General features: G+C 46.1%; 1 protein-coding gene across 1 annotated transcript; it reads right to left on the minus strand.

The window, feature by feature from the left end:
* Positions 1 to 3,602: 3,602 nt before the first annotated feature.
* LOC146194632 (uncharacterized) lies at positions 3,603 to 16,540 on the minus strand. Its single transcript, XM_084596093.1, has 3 exons — positions 15,906 to 16,540; positions 6,414 to 6,568; positions 3,603 to 3,761 (listed from the first exon to the last, which is right to left on the minus strand). The coding sequence occupies exons 1-3, from the start codon at positions 16,538 to 16,540 to the stop codon at positions 3,625 to 3,627; spliced, it is 927 nt and encodes a 308-aa protein (XP_084452219.1). The 3' UTR covers positions 3,603 to 3,624.
* Positions 16,541 to 17,643: the final 1,103 nt, after the last annotated feature.

A 17,643-nucleotide genomic window follows, 5' to 3' on the forward strand; every position in this document is an offset into this window, starting at 1 on the left:
TTTCTTTCTCAGCGTACCACGAACTTGAGTGGCCGATGCCTGACCTCGATACCTGATGAGTGTGAGGAGACACGACCATGTAGGTAGTTTTCTATTTGCACGTAAAGGAATCCGGATAACTGAAAGCCATTCCTTTGACTATGTCAGCGAAAGTAGTTGCACAAACATTGTCTCTGCCCATCACTGAAGATCTTAACGCAGCCCGAGCGACGATGGTGGAGCGGTCTTTTCTTTTTCCGTGCTGGGGTTTTCTAGTGCACAAGCGGGGAAATAATAGCGTTGCAACTAACGCTGCTGGGTTCCTTCGATTTACAATTGTCAATAAAGTGATTACAGAAGAAGGAGTGCGGCTTCGACTCCGAGACTCTTGAGCCGTCACTTCTGGGAACAGAAGGCACAAAACATCCGGTAGTAAGCGAAATTTTAAAAATTCGGCACTTTTCATGACCACGCAGTAACCAACTATGTTGATTCGTGCCTCTGCGTTTCAAAGAACCATGCTTAGGTCACTTGCCACTCGTGCTTGTGTGAAAACCCGTAGAAATGAATCGACTTAAAAGCATCCGACGAATTTGCGTAGCTGCCTGTGCAGCCAACAACGCACCACGTTTCGCCAGCATTGCTTGGCCAGACTTCGTTTCACTGGACGTATTCACACAACTAGCCCAACTTTCTTCTCTCTTGTGGATATATTCACGCACAACATCATCTAAACCTTAGGATTTCCAATTTCCACACAAACCAACGACGAACAGCACACTCCAATGCACTGGTATTGCGCCGGCTGGGGCCAGCGCATTCCAGCGATTGAGCGATGCGCCGAGAGGCGGCGCCACCCGTTCAGCTGTCCGGTCCCTATGCCTAATTGCTACACGAAGAGCGATTAGATTGTGGCTGTCAAAGAAGTCCGGTGAATTGCCCTAACTTTTATTTCTGTAGTCATTGCTGGGTCGGCCATGGAGCCTGAAGAACTCACAGCATCCACAGAGCCGTCGGTGTAGACGCGCAAACGATTTGCATAGTGTTCGTGAAAGTATTCAATAGTGACTTGTTTTAGTTTTTTAATGAAATGGCTACACAAAAAGGGGATCTCAAAAAAGAGAAACAGCACGAGAGCTTGAAATGATTTCGAATCAGGTATACTGCTGAAATATTTACGTGTCGCTGTTTGCGAAATATTAAATCACTGTACGCCGTTACAGCTTAAATGTAGCCAAATATTTATTTTTTTTTTCGTCGTGAGCTGTTCGCCAGTTATTACTACACAAAATGTGACTTTTCATTGTGCTCATTGTTCAGAAACCTTAATTCTTTTGATACACTATAGGGGGTAATAAATGGAATTAAAATAAGCTCGCTATCGTTTAACTCAAGTAGTATAAACCTGCCCTAACGCTAAGGATGCAAAACCGTTCGGCGGGGTAAGCGTGGAATCAGCCTGAAATTGGCTGCATACTGTCGCCCTGCATATTTAACCTACATGCAGAGTGCATCATGAGGAAGGCCGGTCTGAACGAGTCTTCAGCTGGAGTGAAGATTGCTGGAAAATGTATCAACAGCCTTAGATATGCGGATGATACCACTTTAATGGCAGAAAGTGAAGTGGAACTCAAGAGACAAGAAGAGAGTGAGAAGTTTGGGCTTAAACTGAACATTAAAAAGACAAAGATTATGATGTCTTGCTCTATCAAGTCATGGAGCATCAAGGGACAAGCAGTGGAAGCTGTGACAGATTTTCTCTTTGTGGGCTCCAAGATTACCCTGGAAAGAGACTGCAGCCATCAAATTAGGAGACGCCTGCTTCTGGGAAAGGGAGCCATGGTTAGCCTTGACCGCCTAGTAAAGAGCAGAGACATTAGTCTATCAACCAAGATCCGTATAACTCGTGCTATGGTATTTTCAGTTGTGATGTATGGATGTGAGAGTTGGACTGTGAAGAAGGCTGACCGCCGAAGAATTGACGCGTTTGAATTGTGGTGCTGGCGGAGACTCTTTAGAGTTCATTGGACTGCCAGAAGATCAAATCAGTCGATATTGTCAACCATAAACCCTGAGTGCTCATTGGAGGGTCAAATTCTAAAGTTAAAGCTCAGCTACTTTGGTCATCTGATGAGACGAGAGGAGTCGCTGGAGAAAGATTTTGATGTTGGGAAAGGTTGAGGGTCGTCAGAGAAGGGGTAGGCAGCGAACGCGATGGTTAGATGGCATACTCGAAGCGCTGCAGATGAAGTTACGTGATGTTAGGAAGATAGTGAGAGACCGGAAAGTGTGGCGTGACATGGTCCATAGGGTCACGAAGAGTCGGACACGACTGAACGAATAAACTGGACTGATTGCGTGCTTGTTTTCAACGATTCTGTTGTGCAGGAAAACTAACATTGACTGTACAAGTACTTTGCGGGGAAGCCAGCCGTGATGACCATAGGCTTCTGGCGGCTCTTGCGTGGCTAGCTTCGCTGATGACGGAGACATAGAAATCAACTGTACCCTGTTTGAACACAGTTATAATTGCGTTAATAGCATCCCAGTAATATAATTAGGATTCTTATGATCAGCACTGTTTTTTTTTTTCAAGGCACCGTCTCGAGCAGCTTTCATGTGACCCTTCAGTTCAGTTCAGTTAATTCGTTAAGTCGTGGCCGCCCCTTCGTAATCCTATACACCATGTCACGCAAAGCTATCTGGTCACCCACGACATCTCGAATATCACAGAATAAGTTGCAATGCCTCGAGGACGCGATCTAACCATCATGTTCGCTGCCTAATCCTATTTCTCTGTCTCTTTCCCAGCATCCTGTTTCTTTCCCGGCATCGAGGTTTTCTCTAGAGATTCTCTTGTATGAGATGACCAAAGAAGTTTAGCTTTAACGTTAAAGTTTGACCTTCCATTGAGCAGTCAGGTTTTATGGTCGCCAGTATAGGTCCACTTGATGTTATTCCAATCCGAGAAACTCTCAAGAGCCGCCGCCAATACCACAATTCAAAAGCGCCAACTCTTCCATGATCAGTCTTGCGCACAGTCTTTCTTCACATAGATACATCACAATGGGAAAAACTATACCATGAATTGTCCAGATTTCGGTTGGCAGTCTGATGTCCCTGCCCTTTACTAGGCGATGGAGATTAGGTGGGGGTAGAACGAGCTTCGATGCAGCGATCTATGCCTACCAGATATTTGGAAGACGCACTAGAGCCCACAGAGCGACACGTAGAGGTGCGCCCTGTGCGCCCTCTTTATGCCGCCCGGCGCGTGAACGCGGACGACCAGGGTGGGCTATCGGTACGCCGGCGGGCACCCCACCGCTGCAGGATGCTTGACGCTAGCGGGTGCACACCGTATTCACGCTCCTGGGGTGCAGAGTAGCTTATCTGTTGGCATGTAGTATATATTGAATGTTCGATATATTGAACTATTTCGAGAGCTCTTTCGAGTTCGATATATCCGTATTGTACTGTTTGTACTTTATTACTGAAATTGAAATAATTTCGATTATATCTCTCTTTTTTATAGTAAACTGCTGAATTGGAGAGGATCATAAAACAAACTTAGTATTCAGTTACGCGCTGCCAATCACATCAAAAAAATTGTTTCTCTTGGCTGCTTTCTTTATTATCAGTAGAATGTTAGCATTGAAGGTCCTGAAATCGGAGATCGTCGATTTTGCGACCCTGCAAATTCTCTGGTGCATAGCAAGTTCCAGAGATGCGGCCCTTGGGAAATTCCAGCAGAGGACGAATTGCACATCTACACTGGATAGAACCTAAAACAGAAAAAAGGGGATGGTCGATATGACGCCACAATGCTTCTTGTACACATATTTTCGTTTTCTTTTCGTTGTGCGCTACACTACGCTGCACCAAAGGAACTGTATGTGCGTCGTAACAGGCCAAAAGTGAATTTTACATCAACATAAAGGAAGATTTATTTCTTATTCGCTCGTGTAAAGTGGTATTAAAGTTGTTTTATACACCATACCTATTCTACTTAAGGACCGCAGGATATCCGTTCAAGCCTTTTAGAGTCTAAGCTTGACTATTCACAATGCAGCTTCCCATTTCGCCTCGCTGGGACTGAGTGAGCTTGAAAACATCATCTAGGTGTTCCCCAAAACGTGAGACAGATACTACACCTTCCTTTCCGCGATAACCTAAGATATAAAACAAATTTATAAGGAAATTGCGGAATAAAAAGGCTATGATAAAGGTGCTATCGCATCTACTCTTAACATTAAGATTGGGCGCCCACTAATCAGACAAGTCATGCACAACATAGATACAGCATGCGTCATCATGCTTTCACGCCTTTCATCATGCTTTCACTGGTGCGCGAATTTCGTAGCGCAGCCGTCAGAGTATCCATTTAGGCATCGCTCGGGTAAACCCAGTGGAAGAAACTCTGAATTACTTGCCCGTACCAGAAAGTGAACATGGCTGCACGTTGTTACTCTAAAAATGTATGTTGCTAACTGCCGTAAATCTGGTATTTCTTGCACTGTTTCACGACTGAGATTATTAATGCAATGATAAGCTCGTGTAAACGTTAGGATGTACTTTCAAGAGGAGCAATTTTCGAATCCAACAGCGCAACGGCACGAGGCCAGAGTAAAAGAAGGTACCAGATACAGCGCTGACTAACAACAAAGGTTTATTCAGGGAGACATTGCTTATAAAGGACCTAGTCCCTTCTTGTACTCTGGCCTCGTGCCATTGCGCTGTTGCACTCGAAAGCTATGTCTGACCAACGTGCCCATCAGTTACTGTTAGAAGATAAGCAGATTTTTCGAGGACGCTTTTATACTTTCTCTTCACCATTCAACACAATTCTGTATTACGCGTGACCCACCAGTAGTGGACAATTCCAAGAGCGTGCTTTGTTTCAAGGTTTGGCTGCTAACTTACATGAAGAGGTCCATTTACATTTGCTTCTAACGGGCCTGTGATGTAATCGCTTTCTACGCCCGCATTTGAGAACACCTCTGCAACCGAAGCTTTCGATCGCAGCAGTGAGAGGGGGATAGGCTAAAATAGTGATGATTCGGTAATTACGGCCAACATGTGAACGGCGAAGTTTTAGGGAAATATTGCAGAGAAAAACAAACGTGGCTGGGTACGCGGTAATCTGCATTGCTGTAAGCGCTATCGTTATGGGATCCGCTGTTTTACATTGCCGAGCCGTATCATGTTGTAAGCAAGAGCCAGTATTTATTAGCTGACGATTTTTGTGTTTCCCTGTTAGAAACGTCATTCGTTTGCTACCCGTCTGGACATGTTTTGCCAATTTCGTTCCCTCGCGGATGGCGACATGACGCCGCTGAAGAGGGAGTGCTACTCTACGTCACTAAGCAAATTGCGGTCGCGGTTCAGAAAACGCGCTCTAGATGCGTGATAATATCATCCAAATTGAAACGAGCCAGAAGCGGTCGCCACAGAGATGAGTAGTTTGCAATTTATTCTAATTAGAAGCCACTCTCAAAAATCATAAGCGCACTATGAGAAACTCACTTTTCCTTGAAATTTATGCGTCTCGTACTGCATACAGTGTGAAATATCATTATTAAAAACTTATTCACAGGTCACCTACTGACTGCCGAAGCTTCCTATATTCCAACCGGCATTCGTCTTTCATTAAACCCGTACCTCTACAACGTGCCCGTTGGTAACGAAAAAAAAAACTAAGTTTGCCCCACGTTCTCAGTGACGTGTCTTTGGCGATTGGATGATCGCATCAATCCGGGGTCCGGCAGAGAAAAAAATGTAATGCTTAAGAATATCTACCAGAAAGACCTTTACCTCTAGTAGGCAGTTCATATGGCCGGTTAAAATTCCAGAAGCTACGCATTTGCTGAATTACAATTTCACACTCGGATTACGATCGCCGAGCTCTCATAGCTAGTGCGCTTAATTTATGTTGACTATGCTCGTTCCAGGCATCTTATCGGGGACCTCGAAGTGCAGTAATAACACGCAATGGAACAAATCCTGAAGTTTTGTTGAGCTAAATTAGATCAGCTTATAAATGCCGATTTAGCGAATCAAATAACCGCTGATAGTGCAGAAATGGGCCGCGTTCATCAAAGGGCTGAAAAACTCTATGCCCACGTCTATTAATAACGCTCCAATAAAGAACTTATTCTTGGAGAAGTGTCCAATTTTCATTTGTCCATTCTATAGAAATTCAGCTTATAATTTTAGTGGCTCAAACAAATATGATATTAATCAAAAAGTTCTTTCCATTATTCAACAAAACGTAGTCTGTGCACTTCCTTCTAATGCTGTGTGCTAGCGATTCCATGTTTTTATAATGCATATATTGTCAGCGTGTGCGAGCACCCCGCCAAATACTTCAATGGCCCGAAGTCGGCAAATATACTTTTACCGCTGGCCGTATACTTACGGGTTTTGGAACAACTCACCGACAACTAGTTCCGGGTTATTTTGGTGGCTTCGAATAGCTTCCAGAGTATCTGCATCCCACGTTGCGATCCGATTAGTCTCCAAGCGAATGCTTCTCAAAGCGGGGAACTGTAGACTGGTGAAGCCTCTCGGGATCTCGGTGAGCTCGTTTTCACTGTAAGAGAGCATAATGCGAGACCGGTAAAACTCATTTCTATGGGCAACTGCTTATCCACGCAAGATCTAAGTTAGAATTGCTGCTTAATAAAAAGCCCAGCGAGTCCCTCCTTGCAAATGGCGTTGGTTTCCTTTCACCGAAGACTCGTTTGTTATGCAATCATAGCACCGCTGCGGTGGTTCAGTGGTTATGGCGTTTAGCTACTGATTATAAGGTCACCAATCGCAACCTCGGTTCCCGCGTTTGAAAAATGTTAAACATAAACGAAAAATTGCACGCCTCAGCACATGATAATTAAACCTCACGGTAGAAATTAATTCGAAGACTATCCCAAATCTCGTAAGATGCATTAACAGTTAAGGGCCCAGGGTAGAATAAGAGTAACACAATGGCTGCAGAGTATGATTGAGAAACAAACGGTTAACGGCGAGGCTTTATTCGCAAACCAATCTTAGGGAAGTTTACTTGCACTTGACTGGTCGAAACCAAGTCCTCTTGTCGAAACATTTGCTCGAAAGTGAGGCTCTCCCTCAACCCTTGTCCAATTTTCTTTGACTGTCAAGATGGTTTGTCATGTATACTTACTAAAGTGATAAATAATACCATGCTTTTGAATGCAGCGTAGTTCTTTTAACCGTCCACAGAAATTTATATTAAAAACTGCAATAGATGCATCTGTACTGTGTGTACGGGATTCTACAGCAAGGCGAAGTTCATGTACCTGGTGGTTGAACAATAAGAGAAGACTACTGAATCAGCGTTTTCCCCTTCGCTTACAGACCTCAAATTTGTAATGTAAAATGCAAGGTCGTCAACAACAAAGATCTGCAGCGTTTTTTAATTTTTCTTTATAGGAAGTGCGGTTTGATTGATTGAATGTCACAAATGGTCATTGCAAAGCTCATTAAATTGACTTATCTGCGCTGCATAAAAATATAATGATGTCGTTGTGAGTGATATTGTCGCCAAAATTACATTAACCTGTTTAACATTATCAAATACCGATAGGGTACCTGTATGTATTGCATAATACGGGAAAGATACACCACTTTTTATATCATATATCCGAAACGCCAACTCAATGACCTTTAAAATGCCTAGATTTGGCTTTGAACCCTTCTAACCCCAATGCAGAATGAACAAGTTCAAAATTTACGGTCTCTAACCTTACAATGTTACACATCCGCCAACGATCGAAAAGTAAAACGTTTGTTATTTGTTTTTGCTAACTGTATCATCAATGTTTAACATGTAAATGAACGCTGTTCGCAAACCCGCCAACAGAGACAGAACAGACGTATCGTCCTTGTCAAATGCTTAGAGACCAGGGGCTCGATTTTAAGCCATGTCGTGGCACTTCTTTAGCACTCATGGTAGTCTTTTTTTAATGGGGAGCATAAAACATGTTTCTTACGTCCACGAGATTTTGAACAGTGCGAATGCATTACAAGTCACACAGTGTGGCTCAGAAGCAAACACATTGGGCTATAAACTTTTGAGGACAACTTACCTGTCGTACTTTATGATATACAAGGTTTAGGTGATCAAAAAATCAAGTTCCATATTTTAAAGTGTCTTCCTGCTAAGGTGGCTTCATTGCTCCTCTGAAAATTCTTGGCGTCCTTGTAAGCGCCTGTCCTGTCTCCAGAGAAGTGGATCTTCTACTTCCGAGGAAGCTCCAGACGTCCTCTCAGCGTCAGGCTGCGAGACCTCCGGCGCATGCTACCCATGCATGATTGCAGCTCAGGTCGGCACGGAGGCTAGGCCTAGTGCTGCCGCTGCCACGCTGGCAGAGGTAGCTTCGCCGGAGTTGCTCGCTGCAACTCCTGCCCTGCCGTCGACACCTCAATCTGACCATCCGCCTCAGGTCCAGCTTGGTGCTCCCGGTTCTTCAGCACAAGCGCCCATTCAGCCTTCCCAAAATGCACAACAGCCCGTAAGTGAACTGTTCTCTGGGCGAAGTACGGCTATGGCCACCCACCTAACACGCCGAGATGAACATCCAACAGTGCGACCTGAGGAGACGTGCTCTCAAATGGAATTATCGGCTCCACCAACCGTGTCAACGAGCACCCGTGCCTCTCACGAGCGTCCTTTGAAAGATAATCAACCAAATTCGTCCTCGGCAAGTGGTGGCTATCAAGGAAAGCGCTCCTGTTTAACTACTATCGAAAACCAGGTTGCACCTACACCGGAATCGTCATCTTACAAAGTGGCGATTAAATCTCTAGCCAACAAAAGCCTCACAGATATACCAAACAGGATCATCCAGGCCAACTTGGACGCGTGTCTCGGAACCAGAGGTTTTCGGGGCTTCACGGCAAGGAAGAAGTCAAACACTATAGCTGTGTGGCTCCCGACACTTACTGCGGTGGAACGTATCCAAACGCTTAGTTATATTTCATTCACAAGTGAGATCTCTGTGCCTGTGCAAGTATATCTAGTTGAAGGCTCCGGCTTGCAGCGTTGCGTCGTTTACAACGTCGACATAAACGATCAAACCACCCTTCAACGTGAGCTGTACTGCCCAACGCATCGAGTCATACAGGCCCGACACATAGGAAGGGGCGTTCCTGCATGATCACTTTGCAAGGCCCTCCGACACTCCCAGCGTGCCTGTACTACTACGGCTGCATATTAAGGCCGCGGCAGTATAAACCGAGAGTGGTTTACTGTTACACCTGTTTTCGGGCTGGGCACATGCGCAAACCTTGCCCTTTTGCTACTGCCGATGAAGGTGCGTCTGAAGGAAAAGTTACGTACCGATGCGGCCTCTGCAAATCGAACGACCACGAGATTACATCTCCAAGTTGTCCGACAAAGCAAAAGGCCACGCAGAAGGCTCGTCTTCGGAACGCTAAGTGTTGGCCAATAGAAGACATGACACCAGTGCAGACATCCAATCGCTTTGCACCTCTCCAGTGGGATGATGACGAGTGGCGGGAGCTTCCTGAGCCCGCTTCGACTGCACCTTCAGCTCAAACAAAGTCTAACGATACGGTGCTCAAGAAAAGCCGCCGACAACAGCCGATACAGCAACGTACTGATTTACCCGACGACGATATGGCTGTAGTGGATAAGCAAATCAATAGTCTCTTAGGAGAAGTCTCTAAGCTCCGACAACACCGCGAAATGCCTGCTCGACGTCGCCGAGCTGGTGAAGTAACCGCCCAATCTAGTAATTGCCCAATACCGCCGCCTTCATCCCGCGCAACAGGGCCATTTGCTGCATCTTTCCAGTGTACCACAACGCCCAATGATAACTCTGCGACATCGCTGCTCCGCTATATGGTCAACCAGTTGTCCAACCTGACATCTGTGATACTGCAGCGCTTGGACTAGCACACGAAAATGGCAAATCCGGTCGTCCTGGTGTACTACAGTGAAACTGTAGAGGAATTTCCAAGAAGGTGACCGAGCTCAAGACTCGACTGCGATTTAACAAGCTTCGGGTGTGGGCTATGTTACTTCAGCAAACGAACGCCTTGCCATCAATTCTGGGATTCAGCGGCTACGTGTTTCCTTCATTGACCGAAAGTCACGTGCATACTGCTTCTCCCCCTGGCATGGCGGCGGTATATGTTGAAACGCGTATTCCTCATGCGCGCCTTTCTCTAAAAAACTGGTGCACATCATACCAAGAGGTAGTAGCAGTTGCTGCGAAATTTCTGAAAGAAACCGTTGTTCTTGTTTCATATTACGTTCTACCAGCTGGAGGCGCCTCTTCCCGTATTAATCTTGGCTGGTTATGAAGTGTTCGTCGGCAATACCCCGGGTGTCAAATTTTAGTCGGAGGCGACTTTAACGCCCCTCATCCGGACTGGGGGTATCCGACTGCAATCCTTCGTGGTAGGCGTGTGCGGGACGCCTTCACTGATGCCCTGTTCGTTCTGCTTAATCACCCTGGGACAGAAACACGACCTGTGCATCACATACGTAGTGCTGCCTATGCTCCAGACTTGACGTGGTGGTTGGGCGCGGGAACTCTCTCGTGGAACATGGGGAAGTGATCAGCACCCTATCCTCATTAGTCTCCATCCCTCCCGTCTCCGCCCTTTACGCAGCAAATGTTCTGTGATAAACTGGGACAGCTTTCGCTCATGTCTCGACAGTATGTCTTCAGATTCGCTGTCACTCCTTGTTGACCGTATACAGAGAGCACTAAACAGCGCTACGACTACTACCTGGATTGATGTAGGTCGACCAGCACCAGATCTCGGCCTGCTTAACTTGTGGGCAGCCCGCCGTCAAGCTGAGCTGGCTGCTACGCGAGACCCTACTTCGGGGCAGGCACGTACACGACTGAATTATCTTACTGCGAAGGCTAGGAGATATGAACGCGATCTATCGCGACGCCAGTGGCATGCATGGTGTGAACAATTTTCTGATAAATCATCGAATGCCTCACTCTGGCGAACGTTTCGTGCAATGGAACACGGTCGTCGTTCTACTGACGCAGCAGCAACAGCATGCTTTGCGGCTAATCTGTCGCCGGGCGATTTCGCCAAAGAAGGTGCTCGAAAATGTTTCCCAAAATACGATATACTGCCTCCTTCAGCTGCAAATCTTAATTTGGCAGGTATCCCTGCAGACGCATGGAAACTACCATCTGCTGCCGACGCAGATGGAATTGCAAGCCCCTTTTCGATGTGTGAGCTGCTGGCTGCAATTGACGATGCGAAACGGAAAACAGCGCCCGTCCTGGACAAAATTCAGTATGAGGTTTACAAGAATCTCAATACTGCTGCACTTCCTCAACTACTAGACACCATAAACAAAGTGTGGCTTGATGGTGTCGTACCCGAGAGCTGGAAAACCGCTGTCGTGATCCCTATTCCCAAACCTGGGAAGCCTCCAACGGACCTCGCAAACTTACGACCAATCTCCTTAACATGAACGCTTTGCAAGCTCGCAGAGAAAATGCTAGCCACACGATTTTCTTGGTGGCTTCAACAGCACGGTTTTTATCACCCTGCTCAAATTGGATTTCGTCCATACATAGGTACAGAGGACGGGTTGGCTGTCTTGGCATCAGCAGTTCTATCATTTGCCCGCAGCCGCAATGTACGTACCATGTTAGCAATGGACGTTGAAAAGGCATATGACAACATCAGTCATGCTGCAATCCTGAATGCCATTGACATGATTCATCTCCCTCCGAGAGTACGCACTTTTGTCCCATCATTTTTGGACGGAAGGAAATTTGCAATACGCCTCAGTGGTGACACTGTTTGTTCATTCGTTTCACTACGTGGCGCGCCCCAGGGATCAGTATTGTCTCCGACGTTGTTCAATATTACTTTCATCCCATTGGCGTGGCGCCTACATGACATCCCTGAAATCAAGTTTTTGCAATACGCAGATGATATCACGGTATGGAGCACTCACCATGATCTTCTCACTCAAGAGGCCGGCCTTCAGTCAGCATTAGACGTAACCTCTGATTACGCATCCTGCTTTGGCCTTCAACTTTCTGTGTGTAAAACTTCATACACGTCAGTCGCCAACGGCTGGTGACGCCGTAAACATACCTCAAATCCAATCCGTCTCTCTCTATCAGGCACCCCAATACGAGAAAGTTCGAGCCTGAAAATTCTGGGCTTAACAATTCACCAATCAGGATCAGCGACTCTCGGCTTTCTCAGGCAAAAAATCAAGCACTTCAAACTATGAGTTTATTAGGACGAATTGCACCTAAACCGGGTGGCGCTGGCTCGTCTATTGCACGCCAGTTAGTGAGGGTGGTTCTGCAGCCACGTATTGTTTATCAGGCCCAGTTCCAGCATCTTACATTCCACGCAAGCACTGAGGGCGTATGCAACGTCACACATTATTCTTCAGTCACCTGCGCCAGTTCTCCCTCCCTGGAAATTTATACACTTAAGAGACAACAAGCCAACTGACATCCGCAGACCAACGTCTGCCAACTCGGCATCGTTGCTTCGCCAGAAATTTGAAGAGCAAGATACTCACCTGCCTCAAGATTCCATAATAGTATACGTTTGTTTATTTATTTATTTATTGATACTGCAATCCCAGTGTTGGGATTTTAGCAGGGTGGGAATACAAACTATGTAGTTTAACAAAACAGGCAAAAAAATAAACAATAATTACAGTGCAAGTTGAAGCTCTTCTGAACAATTAATAATAAAACCAAACATATACAACATAGCAGTGAAATAACAAAAGCAATAAAGAGAAACTAGGTTATATGTTGCGAGAACAACGTCAGTGATGGCTGCAGCACTTCATTGTTAGTGAGGTTATTCCAATCGGAAATAGTTCGTGGAAGGAATGAGTATTTAAAGCAGTTATTTCGAACGCGAAAAGGAGTTAAAGTTAGCTGGTGTCGTTGTCGGGTTGCGTATCCGGACGAAAAAACCGGACGTAGATGAAAGCCTGCAGGGCTGTGAAGCCAAAACGGCAATCTACTGTCCACGGAGACCTAGCCTGAATCAGACAACTACGTTTCAGCTTTCGGAACCACTTACATCTTTCTGCGCTGAGCTCGTGGCAGTTCAGGAGGCACACTGCTCCGTGGCTTCCATAACCATGCTCCCTACAGCCCATGTTGTCATCCGCACTGACGCACTTCCAGCAGTACGTCTGCTCCGACGTGTCAGCCGCTGCCCTAAAATTTACCAAGACATCCACCAGCTTGCGGCGCGCATTCCACAATCAATACGCATTGAGTGGGTCCCACGGGAGCTGCTGCCTTCCCAAAGTCAAGCTGATTTTGGAACCCGCCTCGTGAACCCAGACGCATCAATCCCATGGCTCCTCAAAGTGGACGACTCTATCCTCCTTTTGTCAAGAAATGAGCACCTCCGACGCCGCACACGTGCACTTACTCCTCCGTGTGCGATATCGCTTCCCCGCGGTCTCACCAGTGCAGAGGAGGTTGCGCTTAGGTGGATCCGGGTCGGTGTTGCTCTTACACCAGCTGTCACTAGGACGTGGTCCCACTTCCAACACTTATATCCTCGCCCAGGATGTCCGATATGTAAACACGAAGATGTCAAGGCCGACATCCACCACTTGCTGTGGCACAGCCCAGCACCCAAACCAACACGAATCCGGCACCTGAGCACAGCTGACCTTTCAGCAACCAATCTTGCCCCATACGTCACGTTAACGCAGGGACCTCACCCTCGCTCACTTCTGGACTTCATAAAATCAGCCAACCTTTTTCCATTCATTTAATCATTCATTCATCCTTCATCTCATATCCTACTGATGCCCTGAGGCAAGAAATATCGACTTCAATAGATGTTTTAAATTATCAGCTTCCATTAGCAAATATAATTACCGCTTGTCCGGCATATTAGATTGGCACTGTAACTTCATTTCGAATCAGCAGAGTCGAAATGAAAGAACTGCATAACGTTTGTAGAAGAAAATAGCGACGAAATATTGACAGTAAACTAAGAGGTAGAAAATGGAGAGGCAGCGTCGAACTGAAAGATGCCGCATGTGTTTTTGGACGAAAACAGAGAATAACAGTATGCAGAAAATACAATGAGGGAGGCCATATCGCATGTTTTAGAAGGGCTCGTGCCACGGTGTGAAAACGTTTGTTTCATACCATGGATGAAACTAGCGCTTTCCAACCTTAGGGCGACATACCCACGATCTGAGTAGTTACTTTTCTGGTGCCCTTATGGGGTCGCGCCCAAAACTCAGGGCATGGGGGGGTGGGGGCGGGGGTAATCTCTTCGACAGCCCTTTTCCTCTCAATTGGCTTTCGTCGCAAGGGACAGCGAACTCGGTTTCCCTCATCGTTGCTCATCTATTAATGCGAGACAAATAAGGGCCTCCTCCTCCGGAAATTCCGGCGTCGGCGCTTGTATAGTAAGCGAAACATCAGAGGCATAGCTCCGGGAGCAAGTAGTTGGCCCTCGGCCTGGGCGGACAGGGACTAGACGTGATGTCTTGTACTGTCAAGGGACCACTTAACATCGCTAAACTGGCAGAAGCCGCCTCCTTGAGCAAGGGGAAGACGATTGAAATCTGACGAGGTAATCTGTACCAATTTATCCTTAAACAAACAAGCTTTTCCTCAGCAAAAAGGGCTCGTATGGCGTGGTAAACTTGAAGCTTTATATCCACCCACGGAGTCTCTTACAAAAAGTCGTAGCCTACCAGAGCACTGTAACTAATATGTGGGAGATAATAGAGGCCCAAATAAGCACTTAGGCCTTAAGCGAGTAGGAAAGTGCATGTACACGAAGAAGAATCTCCAAGAGAAGGTACATAGGGCAGTCAATAATGAGGTAACGCCATATTCTGTAAAGCAGAGGTTAGGTGCCACCCCTTTCCCTCGATTTATTTTGAAACCTGCACCCAACGGTTACCACGACCAAAGAAGAGGATACGGTGTCATCAGAGCCGACGCAGAATACGTTACGCCGATTAATAGCCGCAACGAGGCACATTGATCTTAACCGCTGTCAGGAGAGCGTATTCCTCTCTCGACCAACGGGAAAGAATTTGCTCATTTACACGGCATGACACCTTCGCTCACGACTGGACTACTCAGAAAGCTGTAGTTGATGCGTAAGCCCCACCGATGGCAGCGCAGGGCGTAAGCGTAGGGCTTAAAAAAAAACTTTCAGCCGTATTCGTTTAGGCTCCCTTTTCTCCCTCCAGTCTAAAGCCATTATCAGCAGTGGCGGGCCAAAAACGGGAGTTAGAAACATTTCAAGTGCAAGATATTCCTTAGTGAAACTTGAAATTTCCGCAACCAACCCTTATAGCTGCACCAGGCCCGCGTCATGCATCCTTGCAGGAGTAGCCGAGACGGCTCCGAAACTTAGGTTTTTGTAAAATAAAAAAGTGTTGATTGGAGAGATTTCAAGTTTTACTTAGTTATCAACCCAACTAGGCAGGAAAATATGTCGAAATGTTTAGGTTTCAAGATATTCCTTGTTAACAGGTTCTTGCGGACGAGACTAAGACGAATTATGTCACGGTACGGAAAATGCTGTCACATAAGCAAAAAACGAACCGACAATTTATTCTATCTTACCAGCTTTCTAATTTATAAGTACGTAATTTGTAGCAGGTGACAACCTTTACAATATTAACTGTGCTAATCGCAGCCAAAATTCATCATTCTATTGCACCGCTCAAGAAGCGAGCTTCGACTGCGTAAAATCAGTTACGTGCACAATTCTTTAATAGGGTACAAAAAAGTGTTTTTCGTTCCTAGCTGCCTGTTAATGCCTATGAAAAAGCCATCGCTCAGTCGCCACAATACTAAGCTGCAAAACGCCTCCAAAATTAAAACCTTACATTCCGCAAACCCGGTGAATATATTTGTTTCTAAACTTACCCCAACATGATGGTGTCCAGGTGGGGCGCGGGATTTGGCAGAACAGCCCATGAAAAGTTCCCAAGCCTACTGCTCGTGATGCCAAATTTCTCCAGATGCTCCAATGAAGCTAGCGCTCCTTCTTCAAGACCGGAGACTCGCGAATCGAAGATGAAGATGTTCCGGATACTTTTTGGCAGGTTTCCCCAGTCACGGCTGAGAGACACCGTCTGATCCTGTAAGCGCAATGTCAGCAACGAGAGGACGTCTTCGAGCACATTCCACGACGCTGGTAGAGTACTACCCGCTCTGAAGAATATGTCCTTGAGGGTACCATTGAGACCTTCGAAAGCATTTGGATGAGTAGCTGGGAAGTTGTCGATATGGACGTTGCTTAACGTAAGGTTAGAAATGGTCAAATCGCGAAAGGTGTCAGCAGGAAGACTTTCCAGGCGACTGTCGGAAAGGCTGAAGAAATGCTCCTGGTGCTCGGGGCGAGGAATGCGCGTTGCCAACTCTGATGCGTGAGAGAAGCCGTTGCAAAGAAAGAAAAGACTACCTGTGTCCACTTTAAATTTTTGACAGGACGGTTCGGAAAACCCGAACGGCAGGCTGACGCAATTCAGCAATAAAACGAACCAAAATGTATGCGACATTTTCTAGGTCGCACTCCTGAGAAGTACGACGCCTGGTCAACGCGTTGCCTGGGGCTTTTAAGTGCTTATGAAGGCGGTGCCAGCGCTGCCCTCTAATCACGCCACACTCGATGGACAAAAATATAAAATGACCTTTTTATGATAAGTTCTTTTCCGCACTGTAACTTTATACAGCACGCCACGGAACCATGTCTAGACTCCGACTTATCATTTATAAGGCCGTTGAACTGTGGCGCGCTATTTGCGAGAGAAAATACAAGACTGTAGCCTCGCCTAAATAGTTTGTTTGCGAAGCTAGCAAGTGGAGCTAGGGTCTTTCATTATACATTCATAATTCTGTTTGTCATATCACCCTTCTTTCAAAGTGGTCAAAAGACTAGACAAGAGGGCGTTGCACTTCTCTACAAACCTGCAAGCATATCCCACTCTATGTTCTTTCCATGGTTGTCCTGGCTTCACATCTCTTAACCTTAGATAGGTCCGCGTCTAACAATCTAACTGCTCCACTCGCCTTCTTCATTTTATCTGGTAGAGCATCCAGGGACGCATATTGCTTGTGGCTTTATTTGTGAGGTTTGCACAGGGCGCTACACATACCCGAGCCATTTAAATCCCTGTTTTCATGTGTGGAATCACCAGGAAACTCAACAAGCCTATTTCATGACCGTATTCACTGACTGCAGTGTTTTGAAGGCTCCTGCCACCATCTTTCGGCTGTTAAATCGCACTTGGGCTTACGATCGCAGTACTCTATTGAATTCTATTACGCATTCGTTCTACTGTAAATCCGCAGCAGAGCATGTTTGACATCATACGCCTCCGCACGTACAGGGAATAGTTTATTTATATACACGACCTCTACCTCTGTTGCTACTATAACCGGTTTGCATCTTGATGCAAACCGATCACAGTAATGATGCAAGCCAGTTAGTCACTCCATGTCAGCGTGGGCTTAGTAATGTTTTGTCGTGTCTTACCCAACTAACTGAACTCACCCACGATTTGGCGGAGGCATTAGACGATCGATCCATAGTTGAGTGTAATTAGATATTTTAAAAATTGTAATATTGTGCCTTATTTTCTTTTACTACAAAACCTATCAC

This window comes from Amblyomma maculatum, chromosome 3 (genome assembly GCF_055883805.1).
Source record: "Amblyomma maculatum isolate TAMU_Amacu chromosome 3, ASM5588380v1, whole genome shotgun sequence".
Classification (NCBI taxonomy): Eukaryota; Metazoa; Arthropoda; class Arachnida; order Ixodida; family Ixodidae; genus Amblyomma; species Amblyomma maculatum.

Bases quoted from the DNA above. Each gene is read 5' to 3' on its own strand.
- LOC146194632 (XM_084596093.1), bottom strand. From the start codon at position 16,540: ATGTCGCATACATTTTGGTTCGTTTTATTGCTGAATTGCGTCAGCCTG. The intron at 6,569-15,905 runs GTAAGTTTAGAA...GCTCTCTTACAG, and splicing joins CTGGACACCATCATGTTGGG to TGAAAACGAGCTCACCGAGA. The intron at 3,762-6,413 runs GTGAGTTGTTCC...TTTCTGTTTTAG, and splicing joins TAACCCGGAACTAGTTGTCG to GTTCTATCCAGTGTAGATGT.